Here is a 13,681-nt window from a genome sequence, read left to right on the forward strand (position 1 = left end):
CTCCAGCACTTTACATTTAGCCTCCATCTAGGGCACACTCCACAAATAGTTCCTATAATTGTTCCTAGAATAACAGCCTTTAATGCCTACCGTTCTAATGGTCTGTGCTGCATGGGGCCCCACTTCAGCTCCAAATAATCTTTTAAGGACATTGCCAGTGCCTCACGACCTACAATATCCATGAGGGAGTCAGTGCACCCATTCCCTCTTGGATATTCAGTGGAGCGCCAGCAATACAGGAGCATGAACTCACAAGAATCTTCCCAGGTGTGTGACTGCAGTCATTTGTAAAATGGTTAACCCTCCCAGTAGGAAGAGATCTAGGCGGCAATATGTACCATGTGTTTCAGAATGACACATGTATTCCTGTCCCTCCGTGTACAGCACCCTCCATCTATACAGGGGACCCAAACAGCTCATGATACTAGTGGGGCAACCCACCATCAGTGGCTTAGTACCCTGTCTAAGTGGGTGATGGTCTCTATCTTCATCCAGCACACAGTTGAAATCACCAGCCCAGATAATGGAAGAATCCACCACAGCCTTGAGCAAATCTACCATTCTCTCTTAGAACATGCAGTCATTATTATTGGAAGCATATGTATTTAGGATCGTTAGAGGCCTCCCATCCAATGTACCCTGCAAGACTAGGCATCAACCCTCCACATCTGCTTCATTATATGTGTGCCTAAAATGGACACCGGAGCCACCCAAATGGCTACTCCTCTTGCATAGGAGGAGTACATTGCAGTGAATAATTGTCCACGCCTCTACTTTCCCAGTTTCAGAGTCTCTTCCCCCATCAAATGTGCTTCTAGTAGACAAGCAATCTGTACCTGTTGCATGCAAATAAACAAATGTATCCTGTATCATGTAGTGTACTTTCTGAGCCCTCTGACATTGCATGTTGTCACTTTCAGTTGTTAAACCATGAGTTCAATTGTCTCCTACCCCAAATGGGAACCAACATCCCATCTTCCCTGCAGCAGTTTTGGAGATCTTCTGCGATAGTCCCCCATAAAGACAAACCTCCATATGCACTGTACTAATAAACAAGAACTTAGGGCCAGATGCAGGAAACGGATAGCGACTCGCAAACGGCAAAAATTGCCGTTTGCGACTCGCTAATCGCGTTTCCCTATGCAGAAATGCATATTGCGAGTCGGTACCGACTCGCAATATGCATTTCAGAATCGCAAATAGGAAGGGGTGTTCCCTTCCTATTTGCGATTCGGAGTGGTATGCAATACCATTTGCGACCGCATATGCGGTCGCAAATGGTGTCGCAGTTACCATCCACTTCAAGTGGATGGTAACCCACTCGCAAATTGGAAGGGGTCCCCAGGGGACCCCTTCCACTTTGTGAATGGACCCACAAATATTTTTTCAGGGTAGGTAGTGGTCCAAGGGACCACTACCTGCCCTGAAAAATAACCGAAACTAAAGGTTTCGGATTTTTTTTTAAGTGCAGCTCGTTTTCATTTAAGGAAAATGGCCTACACTTAAAAAAAAAAACTGCTTTATTTAAAAGCAGTCACGAACATGGAGGTCTGCTGACTACAGCAGGCCTCCATGTTTGCGAGTGCCTAGACTCGCTATGGGGCCGCAATTTGCGACCCACCTCATGAATATTAATGAGGTGGGTCATTGCGACCCCATAGCGAGTCGCAGACGGTGTCTGAGACACCGTTCTGCATTGGAAATTGCGACTTGCAATTTGCGAGTCGCTCCGACTCGCAAATTGCAAGTCGCAATTCCCAACTTTGCTACATCTGGCCCATAGTTATAACAATGCCATAACTTAGAATAATTACTCCAGACCCCCACCCTGGATAAGCAGTAAAACAACAGATAGATCTGAGGGGCATACTTAAGAGCCCCTAGTGTCACTGGAGCATCACTTTTAGTGACGCTCCGGCGGCGCTATGACCTGTGTCGTATTTACAAGTTGGCATTAAGCCACTTTTTGTGGCTTCACGCCACCTTGTAAATACGCCCTCTTCACATGCAGTTCTTTGCATTGAAGGGACATGCAATGGAGCCACAGCAACAACCATTGCATTTTGACACTACCTCATATTTACAAGATTCCGTAAACCTGAGGAAGCGACAAAATCTAACACTACCCTAGTGACGTTAGGAAGGCACAGCGAGGAGGAATACTTTGATTCTGCACCACAGATAGAATGAGCAAAATGCCAGACATGATTGTTTATGTGCGAGAAGGTGTCCCTTCCTGCACCTAAACAATCATTTCAAAATGACGCTTTGGCACTTCTGTGTGTTCTGCATTCTGCAGCGCACACAGAAGTGCCAAATCTCCATTAGTGATTGTTTATGTGCAGGAAGGGACACCTTCCCACACATAAACAATCAAACCACTCAACACAGACGTCTTTGCACAGTGTTGCAAAGATTCCTGCTTTGGCGCTAGGCAGCTCAATTTAGTGCCAGTGCAGGGGACAATGCAGGGGTGCACCGTATTCAATTAAATATGGCGCATCCCTGCATTGTGAAAATTGTGAATATGACGGAGCACAGCGCTGCCAATTTTGGGGCAGCGTTGCGCTCCGTCATTTTCTTTTAAATATGGGCCTAAGTGTTGTCAGAACCGCTAACTAACCCCATAACTGCCAAGAATTGCCTGCCACCAATGTGGAAAGTCTCTCCCCGACTCCTGCAGAATATATTGCTGCATCAAAATGTAGTTGTATAATTAGCAGGAAACAACTTTCACATATAGCTAGGATGAGTATGCACAGTTGTCACAGTTGAGCAAAAGCTCTGTGGTCACCCTCCTGAAAGAAATAAAACATAAAATGCAGAATTGTCTCACTAAATATCCAAGGCCCCAGCCACTACCTCATTCTCATGAGTGTGTAAACTCCCCTCTCCTCATTTTCCTGGATGACCACTCTAAGTGGAGTCACCTTCCACTGGGAGGTTTCTTCCTCCGCTGCCACTTCATCATGCCACAGTTTCAATCTTCCACGCCAATGCTTCCCTAGAGCCATTGATAGCCAAAAGGAACTCTACTCTGGTAGGTTCCCACTCAGCTTTGTAGTCACTCCTGTCAGGCATTTGCCTTGTAATGTGTTGCAAGAGGGTTGTCATGATTGTGTATTATTTTATTGTGTTACCCTGAGAAGTCCCTGTCTGCCTGTGTCTGCCCATACTGTTTACCACATTTGGCCTAGATGATCCAGGCCTAAAAGGCTTAAACAAGTGGCAAAAAAGAGTTCCCTCCTGTGTCTGTGGCTGTCTAAGGGTGCATCAGACACCACCCTCCAAGCAGAGTGAGCTAAGTCAGATTTTCAGGCGTGGCTGATATCACTCACCACTTCAAGCAGCTGGACCTCTCCCATAGACTACAAGGAGGGCCCAGCCAGACCCCAGTACCATGCACAGGAGGTCTCAGCTTGCAGCCCCCAATAAGGCTCAGCATGACAGTGGAAAAGAGCGCAAGAAGTCCCTTTCAAGACCCAACAATGTCATGCAGGAGATGGGACCCCCAGGTGCCGCTCACCACAGCAATACTTTCCCCCAAGCTTCGAACTCCACCCTACCTGCACAGCATAGTGTAGCAAGAGGCAGAGCAGCGAGGAGGAGGCAGACCTCAATTTCTAGGGCAGTTTCCTCATGGTCCAAGGGCCCAATGCAGCAGTGTCCCACTCGGTACCAATAGGGACCACCACCGCAGCCATCAAGATGGAACACCGTCTCTTCCACTGAGCTCAGGGGGCCACCCAGCATAGCAATCTTTGAAGACGAGGCTGCTGCAGGTATGCTCAGTGGGAATGACTGTGTGCAACTGCCGTACAATGAACCGCCAGCAGCGCCCTCTCTCCTCTCAGGCAATTGAAAACGCAAAATGCAGGCCGCAGGGTTCAAGTGGGCATTGCCCCACTACAGCAGTGCCCCCACCTCCAACAGCATCAGCAAGGGCATTGCATTCCCAGAGGGGGCCACGGTCGTCTCCACAGCTCCAACCTCCAATGCAGCTCCTGTTAAAGGGACAACGGTCACACAGCCTATAGCGCAGTCAGCTGTCCCTGCAGCTCCTCAGCAGTTTGTCCCCTCAGGGGGCCCCCAGGTCCACTAATTAAGAGCAGATTACACATGCTCTCTGCCAGCAGGATGGACAGCAAATGTCCAACATCAGGCAGAGTTATGGTGGGCTATAGCCGGGTCGGATGGGAGCCTCTAAGCAGCGCGTCCCATTAGCCATCTTGCAGAAACCATGACAACTTGCAAATGCTTTTTAGTGTGCATAATTTTGACTGCTGAGTTTCTGTCCAATATGGGATCGTGAATTTGATTACAATCACCTTTGAATATGATATAATCATCAGCACATTGAAGTAATTTGCCAGGAATTGTGGTCCAGAAAATGTTGTCGACAGAGACTGGACCATAATGATTGAAAATTATTATGGGTATATTTTCAACAAGGAGATTTACAATAATAGATCAACCCTTCAGAGACATGATCTTGGTTAATAACTGTAATGTATAATTTTTATGACATAGAATTAGTGTTTAGTTTTTCTTTCCTTTAGCAGGGGAAGCAAGCTCAGTGCCTACGCAGCTTCTTTTTAGTTTGGCGGACTCTAGTTCTTAGAGATGCATCTCCTGAAGAAGTGCCACATCAGTACTGAGTAAATCAAGATGGGCTAAAACCCTCTGCTGTTTAATAGGGTTAACTAATTCCTTGATATTCCATGGACTAACTTGGATTGTAATGCTGAAACTCAAACAGACACATTTAACAAGTCTACTGTGACAAAATTAATGAAAAACTGGCTAAAACATAAGGAAGAATATCATTTAGACATAGTAGAATGAGGAAAGAAGAAAGGAGTAGTGGGAAGCGGCACAAGGACAAAAGGGAAACAGATTATAGCCACTGGAAGAAAAATGAGCATGGAAGTAGTGAAGCAGAAAACATAGAGACAGTACAAATCATAAAAATGACGAGTGAGAAACATACAGACAGGAAGAAAGGGAGGGTGACAACACCTGAAGATGACAGCGATAGGACCCAAAACTTTGAAGGATAGCAGAGCACTCTTTATGTTGATGAGAACATCACATAATAGTGAGACCACAAGGGGAAAGATATGTGAGAACAAAAGACATTATAGAATTAAAACATTGTCATTGTCATAATTATGAGGAAAACATAATGACAATAAGACATGAAGAAATCAAATAGCTTAATAGGTATAAAAAGGAAACATGCAAGAAAACTAGATTAATAATAAGGTAATTTTTCTTCTCCATGTCCTCTCCTCTGTGTGGTTGGAGGAATTTCTTAAGTGCAGCAGGCTCCTCATCACTAGTAGTATTATCTTTGTACATCACCTTAAACAGGCAGGGGTGTATTAAACCTACTTGAGCGTTCATGGCTCTCAATTGAGGGTGCATGTCCAGGAACTGCTTTCAATGATCTGCAGTGGCCTTAGCCACATCTTGGAAGAGAAATAGTGTATGACCAGCCCAGAAAATTAATTTTGTAGCTTTAACCTAAGACATCACTTGAAATTGGCATAATGGGTCAGGGTGAAGGTATCATGATGCAAGGAGTGTGATATAGCTGTGTTTTAGGGGCAAATTATGGGATTAAAATAATTTTGCATCATCATGCACAATAATCATGAAAAATCACAAATTTCAGCAAATTATTTTCAACATATTCTTGAATGTGAAAAATTCAAAAAGAAAAAACATATACTCATTCATTAAATAATTCATTTACTCATACATGCATCGAGACTCATGCGCCCACTCACACTCTAACTCAGATACTCATGCACCGACTCACAGATTTACTGAGAGACAGAGGTTCTGTAACCAACCCCATCTGCACACGGCCAAAGGCCACGTGCAGCACGGGATTGGGTGGTTATAAGGGTTGGCTGGTCATAAGGGCTTGGCAGCAGCGAACCCCTGCTGTGCAGGGCGTTTGGCCATGTGCTTCAGTGGTTCAAGGAACGTATAATAATTAAAATTACTTTATGTTAAAAAAACATAGAAATTCACTGAAAAAAACAAAGGTTACAGGGAGGTTATAGTTAGGTTCTGAATTTACTCGTACAAACCATAGAAATTCAGCAGGTATAGAAAAAATATTTCAAGTAACTATAGCTTGTGTTCTAAGGTAACTATAACTTGCACCAAATACAGCTAATTACTCCACATATTATATCATTGATGACAACTTCTATAGCAACTTTGATATTACAACTGCAACATTTGCAATAAAATTATTGATGAGAAAACTGTGCATGGTTAGGACGCGAGTTATAGTTAAACTAGGGCTCACGTTAGAGTTACTTGAAATAACTCTAACTATAACTGCTGAATTTCTATGGTTTTGTATGAGTAAATTGATAACCTAACTATAACATCCCTGTAAACTTTGTTTTTTTCAGTGAATATCTATCTATCTATCTACCTATCTATCTATCTATCTATCTATCTATCTATCTATCTATCTATCTATCTATCTATCTATCTATCTATCTAAATATATCTATCTATATATTCCTATGTACATGGATAGATATATATTTATATCTATCTATCTAAATGTCTATATAAATATCTATGTATATATACATATCTATATCCAATGAAAAAAACAAAGGTTACAGCGACGTTATAGTTAACAAATAGAATTAAAAATACACATGGAAATTCAATTAAAAAAACAAAGGTTACATGGTAGTTATAGTTAGACTCACATTTTAAACGTACAAATCCATAACAATTCACAAGTTATGGTTAAAGTTACCTCAAGTAACTATAACTCATGCCCTAAAGTAACTGTAGCGTACTCCCCTATAGATCAAACAATGCTGCACCCCCATTTTTAGTGCTTTCATATACAAGTGCTTCCTCACCTGCAATGTGTAAACCTTTCCCAGTATGTATTCATTTCATAATTTTGAATTGCACATTTCTCGATTTACAGTCCTTCCAAAATTATGAATTTTCACCTCACTGTTGCTAATCAGAGTAAAATAAAAATAAATTTAAATTCTGTGCCTTCATTCATAATTGAACATTGCATTGCACTTTTTTAAATCTCGCACACTTGAGAATATTCCTTGTTCACCTGCACTATTCACAACATTTCTTTATATTGAGTCAGCATTAATTTAATAACTTATATTTTATGTGTTGTCCATGTGGGTTACCACTAGAATATTGCAACTCCGCAGTAACTCATGATTAATGAATATTCTGTTGTGTGCACTCAATAATTGAGCCCAAGTGGGCAAAGCAATAACTGTTATCCCTCATGAAATTTTACTCCTGAGTGGTTGTTGCCACTTACTGTGATTGAAATGCCCCATTATATAAAATTTGCATAGAAGGGACTTGGGGATATTATCTACATTTAAAATTATTCATGTTTCTTGGCATGCCACTACATCATTCAAAAAAGTCTCAGGGACACGAATCCTGCTTCATGGCCAACTCATAGCCACATACATAACTCCTCATCCATATTAAGCCCATTAGGAGACTTCAAGGTGTGATCCAAAATATATTAAATTTCTGGTCTGTGGAGGGCTACCTCCTGATCACCCCCCCTATTTGCTAGGTGGGACCACATCTATGTCATAATATGTTATGCGTTTGACGTCACTCTCATGGTGCTCGGCTCAGTCCCTTGCTACCTGGCTCTTAACATCTCACCATATGGAATAGTAGCTTTCAAGTGTGGTGGGTGGAAACTGGTGGCGTGCAACGCTGTGTTGCCTACTGCCTCCTCTTCTGTACAACCTAGCTTCCAAATTGTTGTTAAGACAAAAAACTTCCAAGTCTAAAAATTGGACCTTGCCCCTGCTGATGCTACTTGTAAAGTGCAAATTAAGATTATTAATATTGATTTGTTCCACAAAATAGTTTGCACTCTATTCTGTACCACTCCATACCACAAATAAATCATCTACAAAATGAAGTCAGATAACCACAAGCTTTTCCCAAGCCTGCCAGTATTTGACCCAGAGTACCCGCTCCTCCCACCACCCCAGGTGAAGACATGCATAGCTGGGAGCACAGCATGTGCCCATTGCTGTCCCAGAAACTTAGTGAAGTAGCTGGCTATCAAACAAAAAATAATTATGCTCAAGGCAGAATCTGATCATATCCAAAAGTATACAAGTGTGTTTTGTACAAACTCAGTGGTCTTCTCTGTAAGAAATACTGCACAGCTCTTAAACCATCTTGATGATCCATATTAGTGTAGAGTCAAGTAACATCCAGAGGCATCAACACATACTTTTCATCCCAAGGTAAATCATATATCGCTCTCAAAAAATCTCCTGTGTTCTTTACATATGAGGGTAAACTTTTAACCAAATCCTGCAAACAATAATCTATGTATTTTGACATGTTCTCACATATCCCCCCAGTGGTCGATATAATTGGCCTGCCTGGTGGTGTCACAGGATTGCTGTTCATGTAGCGACCTGTTGCCTTCCACTAATTTCTGACATTTTAAAGCATCAAAGTGATGAGGAAACACAAAAATCTGCCCCTATTGTAATCCTGCTTGTCCCTAGAGAATGTTTGGGTTTTTCTTGCCTTTATGGTGTCCTCATACTTCTTAAAGAAGGCACCAATTCCCTCTTTATATTTCTTGTTCATATCTTGCTCTGGGTCATAGTCTAATTCTGTGTTCAAAGTATCAATCTGCAATTGTAATTTTTGTCTGTCAATGTCTGCATATTTCATTGGTATCTTAATTAGACTATTCAATGATTCCATGTTTCCATGTTACTCTCTGCCCATTCTTTAATCTCTGGATTAGGATTTTCAAAACTCAGCATTATTAAAATTCTGTGCCTCCTGGGTAGTCAAACCACCTCAAGATATTTAGTTCAGGGATTTGTGTTCCCACCATTTTGCTTGTTCGGTGTTCCTCAATATCGCAAGTCACGTAAGCTTAAAAGTTACAGTGAGTCACCAAAATGAAATAACCAAGAAAGAAGTGACTCAAACTGATGGATTCTACAAAGGACAAAAATCCAGCTTCTGCCTTCTTCTGGTGGTACAAGATGGTTTGCTCAGTGGCTGCTTGTTAATGTGGGACACTTTAGCCTTTATGAACAGAGTTAAGCTTTTTAATTCCTGTCTTGGGTTGTTTCAGTGCCTGCTGTGGACAAGGCTACCAGTGGATATAATTGTGAAGAATGCTTTGATGATCAGTCTGTGGACCCCTGCGCAGTGACTGGAGAAGTTCAGTGCACCGGGGAGCATAACACCTGTGCCACCTTCAAAGGAACAGCAGCCAGACCTGGTGAGATACATACATTTTTAGTTTTATATCCCAATACACCAATCTTCTTGGTTTCTGGCCCTTTCTTTCAAGCTTAATGCTGTTAACACTAATTAATGATATTTTTTTACATAAAATTTAAAATAATATCTTCACAGTTCTACCATAATACAAAGTACAAATCATTTCTCATTGACCACATATATCCTGATGCTCGATCAGACTGTCTGTTTGATGTACCAATGTCCTCTCAAAGAAGTGAATTGAGCTTGATTGTTTTTCTAATTGGTTCCGGGTGGGCTTTTCAATGAAAGGGGTACAGAGCTGACAGATTCAAAATATGTATGTATGCATCTGTATGCATGTGGTATTTGACTAGCACAAAAAGGTAACATGCTGTGCAAGGTTGAATCGAAAGCAAAAAAAGAGGAAGCTTTCGAGTGGCTGAAGTGATTGCTAAATGGGATCTAAGACACTGTGGTCCTTTTACACGTAGGGCATACTTTCACTGTTTGTGCTATGGCACACCTTAAAACAGGTACGCTGGGTGCAAACAAAGAAAGTGCATCCTGTCACGTTGAATGTACTGCTCCCAGGGCAGCTGTGAACCGGAACAGCCCTAGGGGCAGCACACTCAAGTGAAAATCAGAGCTGCTACTTTGAAGCTTCTCTGTGTTTCACTGGGTAGGCGGCAACCATGGCTGTACTCTTAAAAGGGATTAGAGATCCCCTTGCAGGACCTGACTGGAAAGGGGATGTCTGTGGGGTTCGTAGGACCCCCTTCCCCTCCTCCGGGAGGGATGCCATCAGTTCTCACACTGTCAATGCACCTCCTGACAATTAATTTGCATTGGGCCACACCCATCCCAATGAGGGAACACCCTCATGAGATAGCGCTGTCGCTATCGGAATTACTGAAGGGGCTGCACAGGCAGTAGCTGGAGATAGGCCTGTCTGATCTTTGTATGTGTGGAGTACTCCCCCTGGATTGGAGAGGCTTCGCACTCTTAAACATACTGTTAAAATTGCCAGAATATCCTGTTGTGGATTCATCTTTTAGACCGTAGGTTAGGCACCCATATTTTAGTCTTTAGGCCCATAGCCTGTGCCTTTTAGGCATGCACACATTTTATTTGCTATTCATTTTAATATATTTTATCACAGTTAGCTTTTCAACCTATTGCTTTTATGTTTTATCAGCTGCCATTCCTAGAAAATGTATTTTGTTCAAGTTCTGCATTTATCTGCACTTTGTATGCAGTTTGTTCTGTGCTCTGCTCAGTGCTGTTATATTTATCCACTATAGTATTTCCGCTACAAGAGAATGGAGTCACAGACACACAATCATGTCAGGCCTGTTCTCAGAACACAACATATTTTGCAATAAAAATACCACACATGCCGAATGAGGAGAATTGGGTGTAGGTAGGAATCCTTCGACACAGGATCTTCCGAGGATGGTGGTACTGTTTATTTATTTCCCCCTAATGGTCACAAGTATCACGTTATCATGTTTAATCCTCCTAATAATCACAGTCCATGTATTTTATCGTAGCATGCAGTCATTTCAATAAATGCAACATGTCCTGCATTTCTCTGCCTATCTTTGCATGTGTGAGAACATTGTGTAACTGAGAAAACGATACAGTTTCCCTCAAGAGTCAGAGTGTCATTAGTATACGCTGCCACAAATCACCGTTACTTTTCGGGTTTTGGTGAGGGGCTGCAAGCTGGATGGAGCAGGTTAGGCCAACAGTTTCTAAACAGTTAGGCATTGACTTAGTCACCCACATGTGGTGGTGCTGCCGCCCAAAGCCTAGCAGTCTTGGCCCCAAGGTAAGAGTTCTATGACAATCCAAGGGCATCAGCAAAGTTTACACAAAGACATTAAAAAAAAAAGTTGTATTTTCTGCCATGAATGTGGTACAGATCACAACAACATTTATAGAAAATTGACTGAGCACTCAGGTAATCAGTTAAATTAACACATGAAGAGTTCAATGTGTGTTGTAAAAGAAAAAGGTCAACAACAACTCCAGAAATAGTAAAAATACAATTATTTTCTAGATAATCTCAATAAACTAATGTGGTTGATTGACATTCAGTAAAGCTGAAGTTATTACTTACCCGTCAGGACATGAGCGAAGACCTCTTAATTCAAACATCATGGGCAGCAAGGGAATTTTTGTGACATTCAAAGTTCAGCATTTAATACCAGGCCCTGGGTTGGGTGGGCTCCAATTATTAGTAGTGTGCTATTAGACAGTCTGAGACCTTGGGAACTTTGGAACTGGGATGGGCATGAATTATTTACTAGATAGATAAAACATGTATGTAACAGCATTGTTTGATTATTGTATATGTGTTTTATCTATAGGTGATGCAGTGAGACAGTTTAGCATGAAAGGATGTGCTTCTCAAGATTTCTGCAACAATTTCTACCTGGCCGGGACACAAGTCTACAGTTATGATTTTCTATGCTCACCTGCCAAGAAGGTTTGAGACCATTATTCATACAGTCCCACCCCAGCTTAGCAATTGTCAGTAGAAACATTCCTTAAACTCTAAACATTCCTGGAATACAGAGGCTGGTCTTGTGAAGAGGAACATTGTAAGAATGAAGCAGATTAACTCATGTCACCCTCACTGGGAGAAAGAATACAAGTAGGCAATGTGCTTGGTACCTGTTAGGCACCCATGCTGTTTATGGACTACCACCCTCTCTATGCAGCCATTATTGGTGCCTGGGTGCCTCAGAGGTTCCTTTCCTTGATGCATTGACTGATGCAAACCCAGTGGCTCCAACCACCCAAAGATACTGGCTTATGGTTGGAGAAGGAGCTCTTCTTCAGATGTGCTACTACTGCTGGTGTCATACGTAACCATGGAGGAAACTGAAAATCAAATGTTACCTCTCTATTTGAAATAACATTGCCTGATTTATTTTCAACTAAAGATTAGAACCACTTTACGTTTATATGATTGTATATCAATGTATATTGTACCAATAAATATACTACAAATTACATATCAACTCCCAGTGTTGACATGTGATATACAGGCACTGGAACAAGCAGCTGTATGCTCCAACACTGGGTGATTATTGTACTTTCCATCCCTTTTAGTTTTTGTGACATCCTTTTCACCACTAAGCAGTTTAATTATGAACAGGTCTGCTTCAGAACCATCCATATAAGGTTTATCCTGCCATCTGAGATGAAGCTGGAGATCTTAGAGCAAGACATTGATAATCAGCCACTGAGGCATGACCTTGAGTGCTTTCTTCTTCCTTTCCACAGTGATGGCCAATCAGTGACCACTCTCAGGAGCCTCCCACTTATTTAACCAGCTCCTATCTGTGAGACCGTACCAGGTACTCCCAGCCATTCCTGCTTTGTGTCTATTTCTTGGCTTTAGAGGTGAACACCTCTTTGAATATTAGATCATGGAAAATATCAGCCACATTGTGTTGGTGTGGTGATGCTTTTAAATCAGACGAAAGCAGAGTGATGGGTTTATATCCTCAATGTCAATGTGCCCTATAATCCAGCAATTGGTGTGCACTGTGCTGTAACAAAACAAAACATATACTTGCTTTACACACCATATGTTTAAGAAATAAACTTTTGTTCACGCTTCTGCATTTACGATAAGACTGTGTTTTTTATAAATAGCTAATAGTTGAATGTTTAATGCGAGATGTGTTGTGAAAGTATTGAAGGCAAACATACAGCACTTTAGAACAGTTTATGTCAGACAAGATGAAACAGCAAATAAAATGCTTCAATACTGTGTAGACAATGGAATAAAGACCCATAGTCTTATGTTGCCAGTTATATCCTATTCATGCTGAACATCTCTGTTGTGATCTTCATTAACATTGAACCATGGTGGATGCCATTACAGTCATCACTGTGAAGTTCAATGGAGTATGGGTTGGACCAAAGTGAAGTTTAAGTCTGTTTGTCAGGGATTGGACTCCATGGAAGTCTGAGCGATCATTGGAGTTTGGGAAAAGTGGGTCTCAATTTGGAAATCTGGGTCTACCATTAGCTCTTTAAGCCTTAACATTTAATGCCAATCCCAAAATTAAGCCTTTATAACTCAAATCTTAAATCTCCTTACCATGATTGGGAATAAAACACAAATTTACTAGGTCTAATGGTGACCCCAATGTCTCATTACCTGTTACAAGGTTCTCATTTATTTTCTCAGAATCCTCCCTCAGGTTTCTCAATCTTCAAAATACAGTAAGATAGGACAATGATACAGAATGTAGGTCGCATTAGAGTATCAATGCCCATTGCATGCAATTCTACCATGATCTCTAGTTTGCCTTTGTCACTGTTCATAAACACCTCTTCAGACACATTGGCAGTTGCATCAATG

General features: G+C 41.6%; 1 protein-coding gene across 2 annotated transcripts in view; it reads left to right on the forward strand.

Annotated features, from left to right (window-relative positions):
• LOC138283062 (phospholipase A2 inhibitor gamma subunit B-like) overlaps positions 1-12,935 on the forward strand; it is a 50,214-nt gene extending 37,279 nt beyond the window's left edge. For both annotated transcript variants that reach the window (XM_069221206.1, XM_069221207.1), the window contains exons 4-5: positions 9,164-9,313; positions 11,670-12,935. In XM_069221206.1, the coding sequence (XP_069077307.1) occupies positions 9,164-9,313; positions 11,670-11,794 (275 nt within the window). In that variant the 3' untranslated portion in view covers positions 11,795-12,935. The remainder of the gene's footprint in view (positions 1-9,163; positions 9,314-11,669) is intronic.
• Positions 12,936-13,681: the final 746 nt, after the last annotated feature.

This window comes from Pleurodeles waltl, chromosome 2_2, assembly GCF_031143425.1.
Source record: "Pleurodeles waltl isolate 20211129_DDA chromosome 2_2, aPleWal1.hap1.20221129, whole genome shotgun sequence".
NCBI classification, from domain to species: Eukaryota; Metazoa; Chordata; class Amphibia; order Caudata; family Salamandridae; genus Pleurodeles; species Pleurodeles waltl.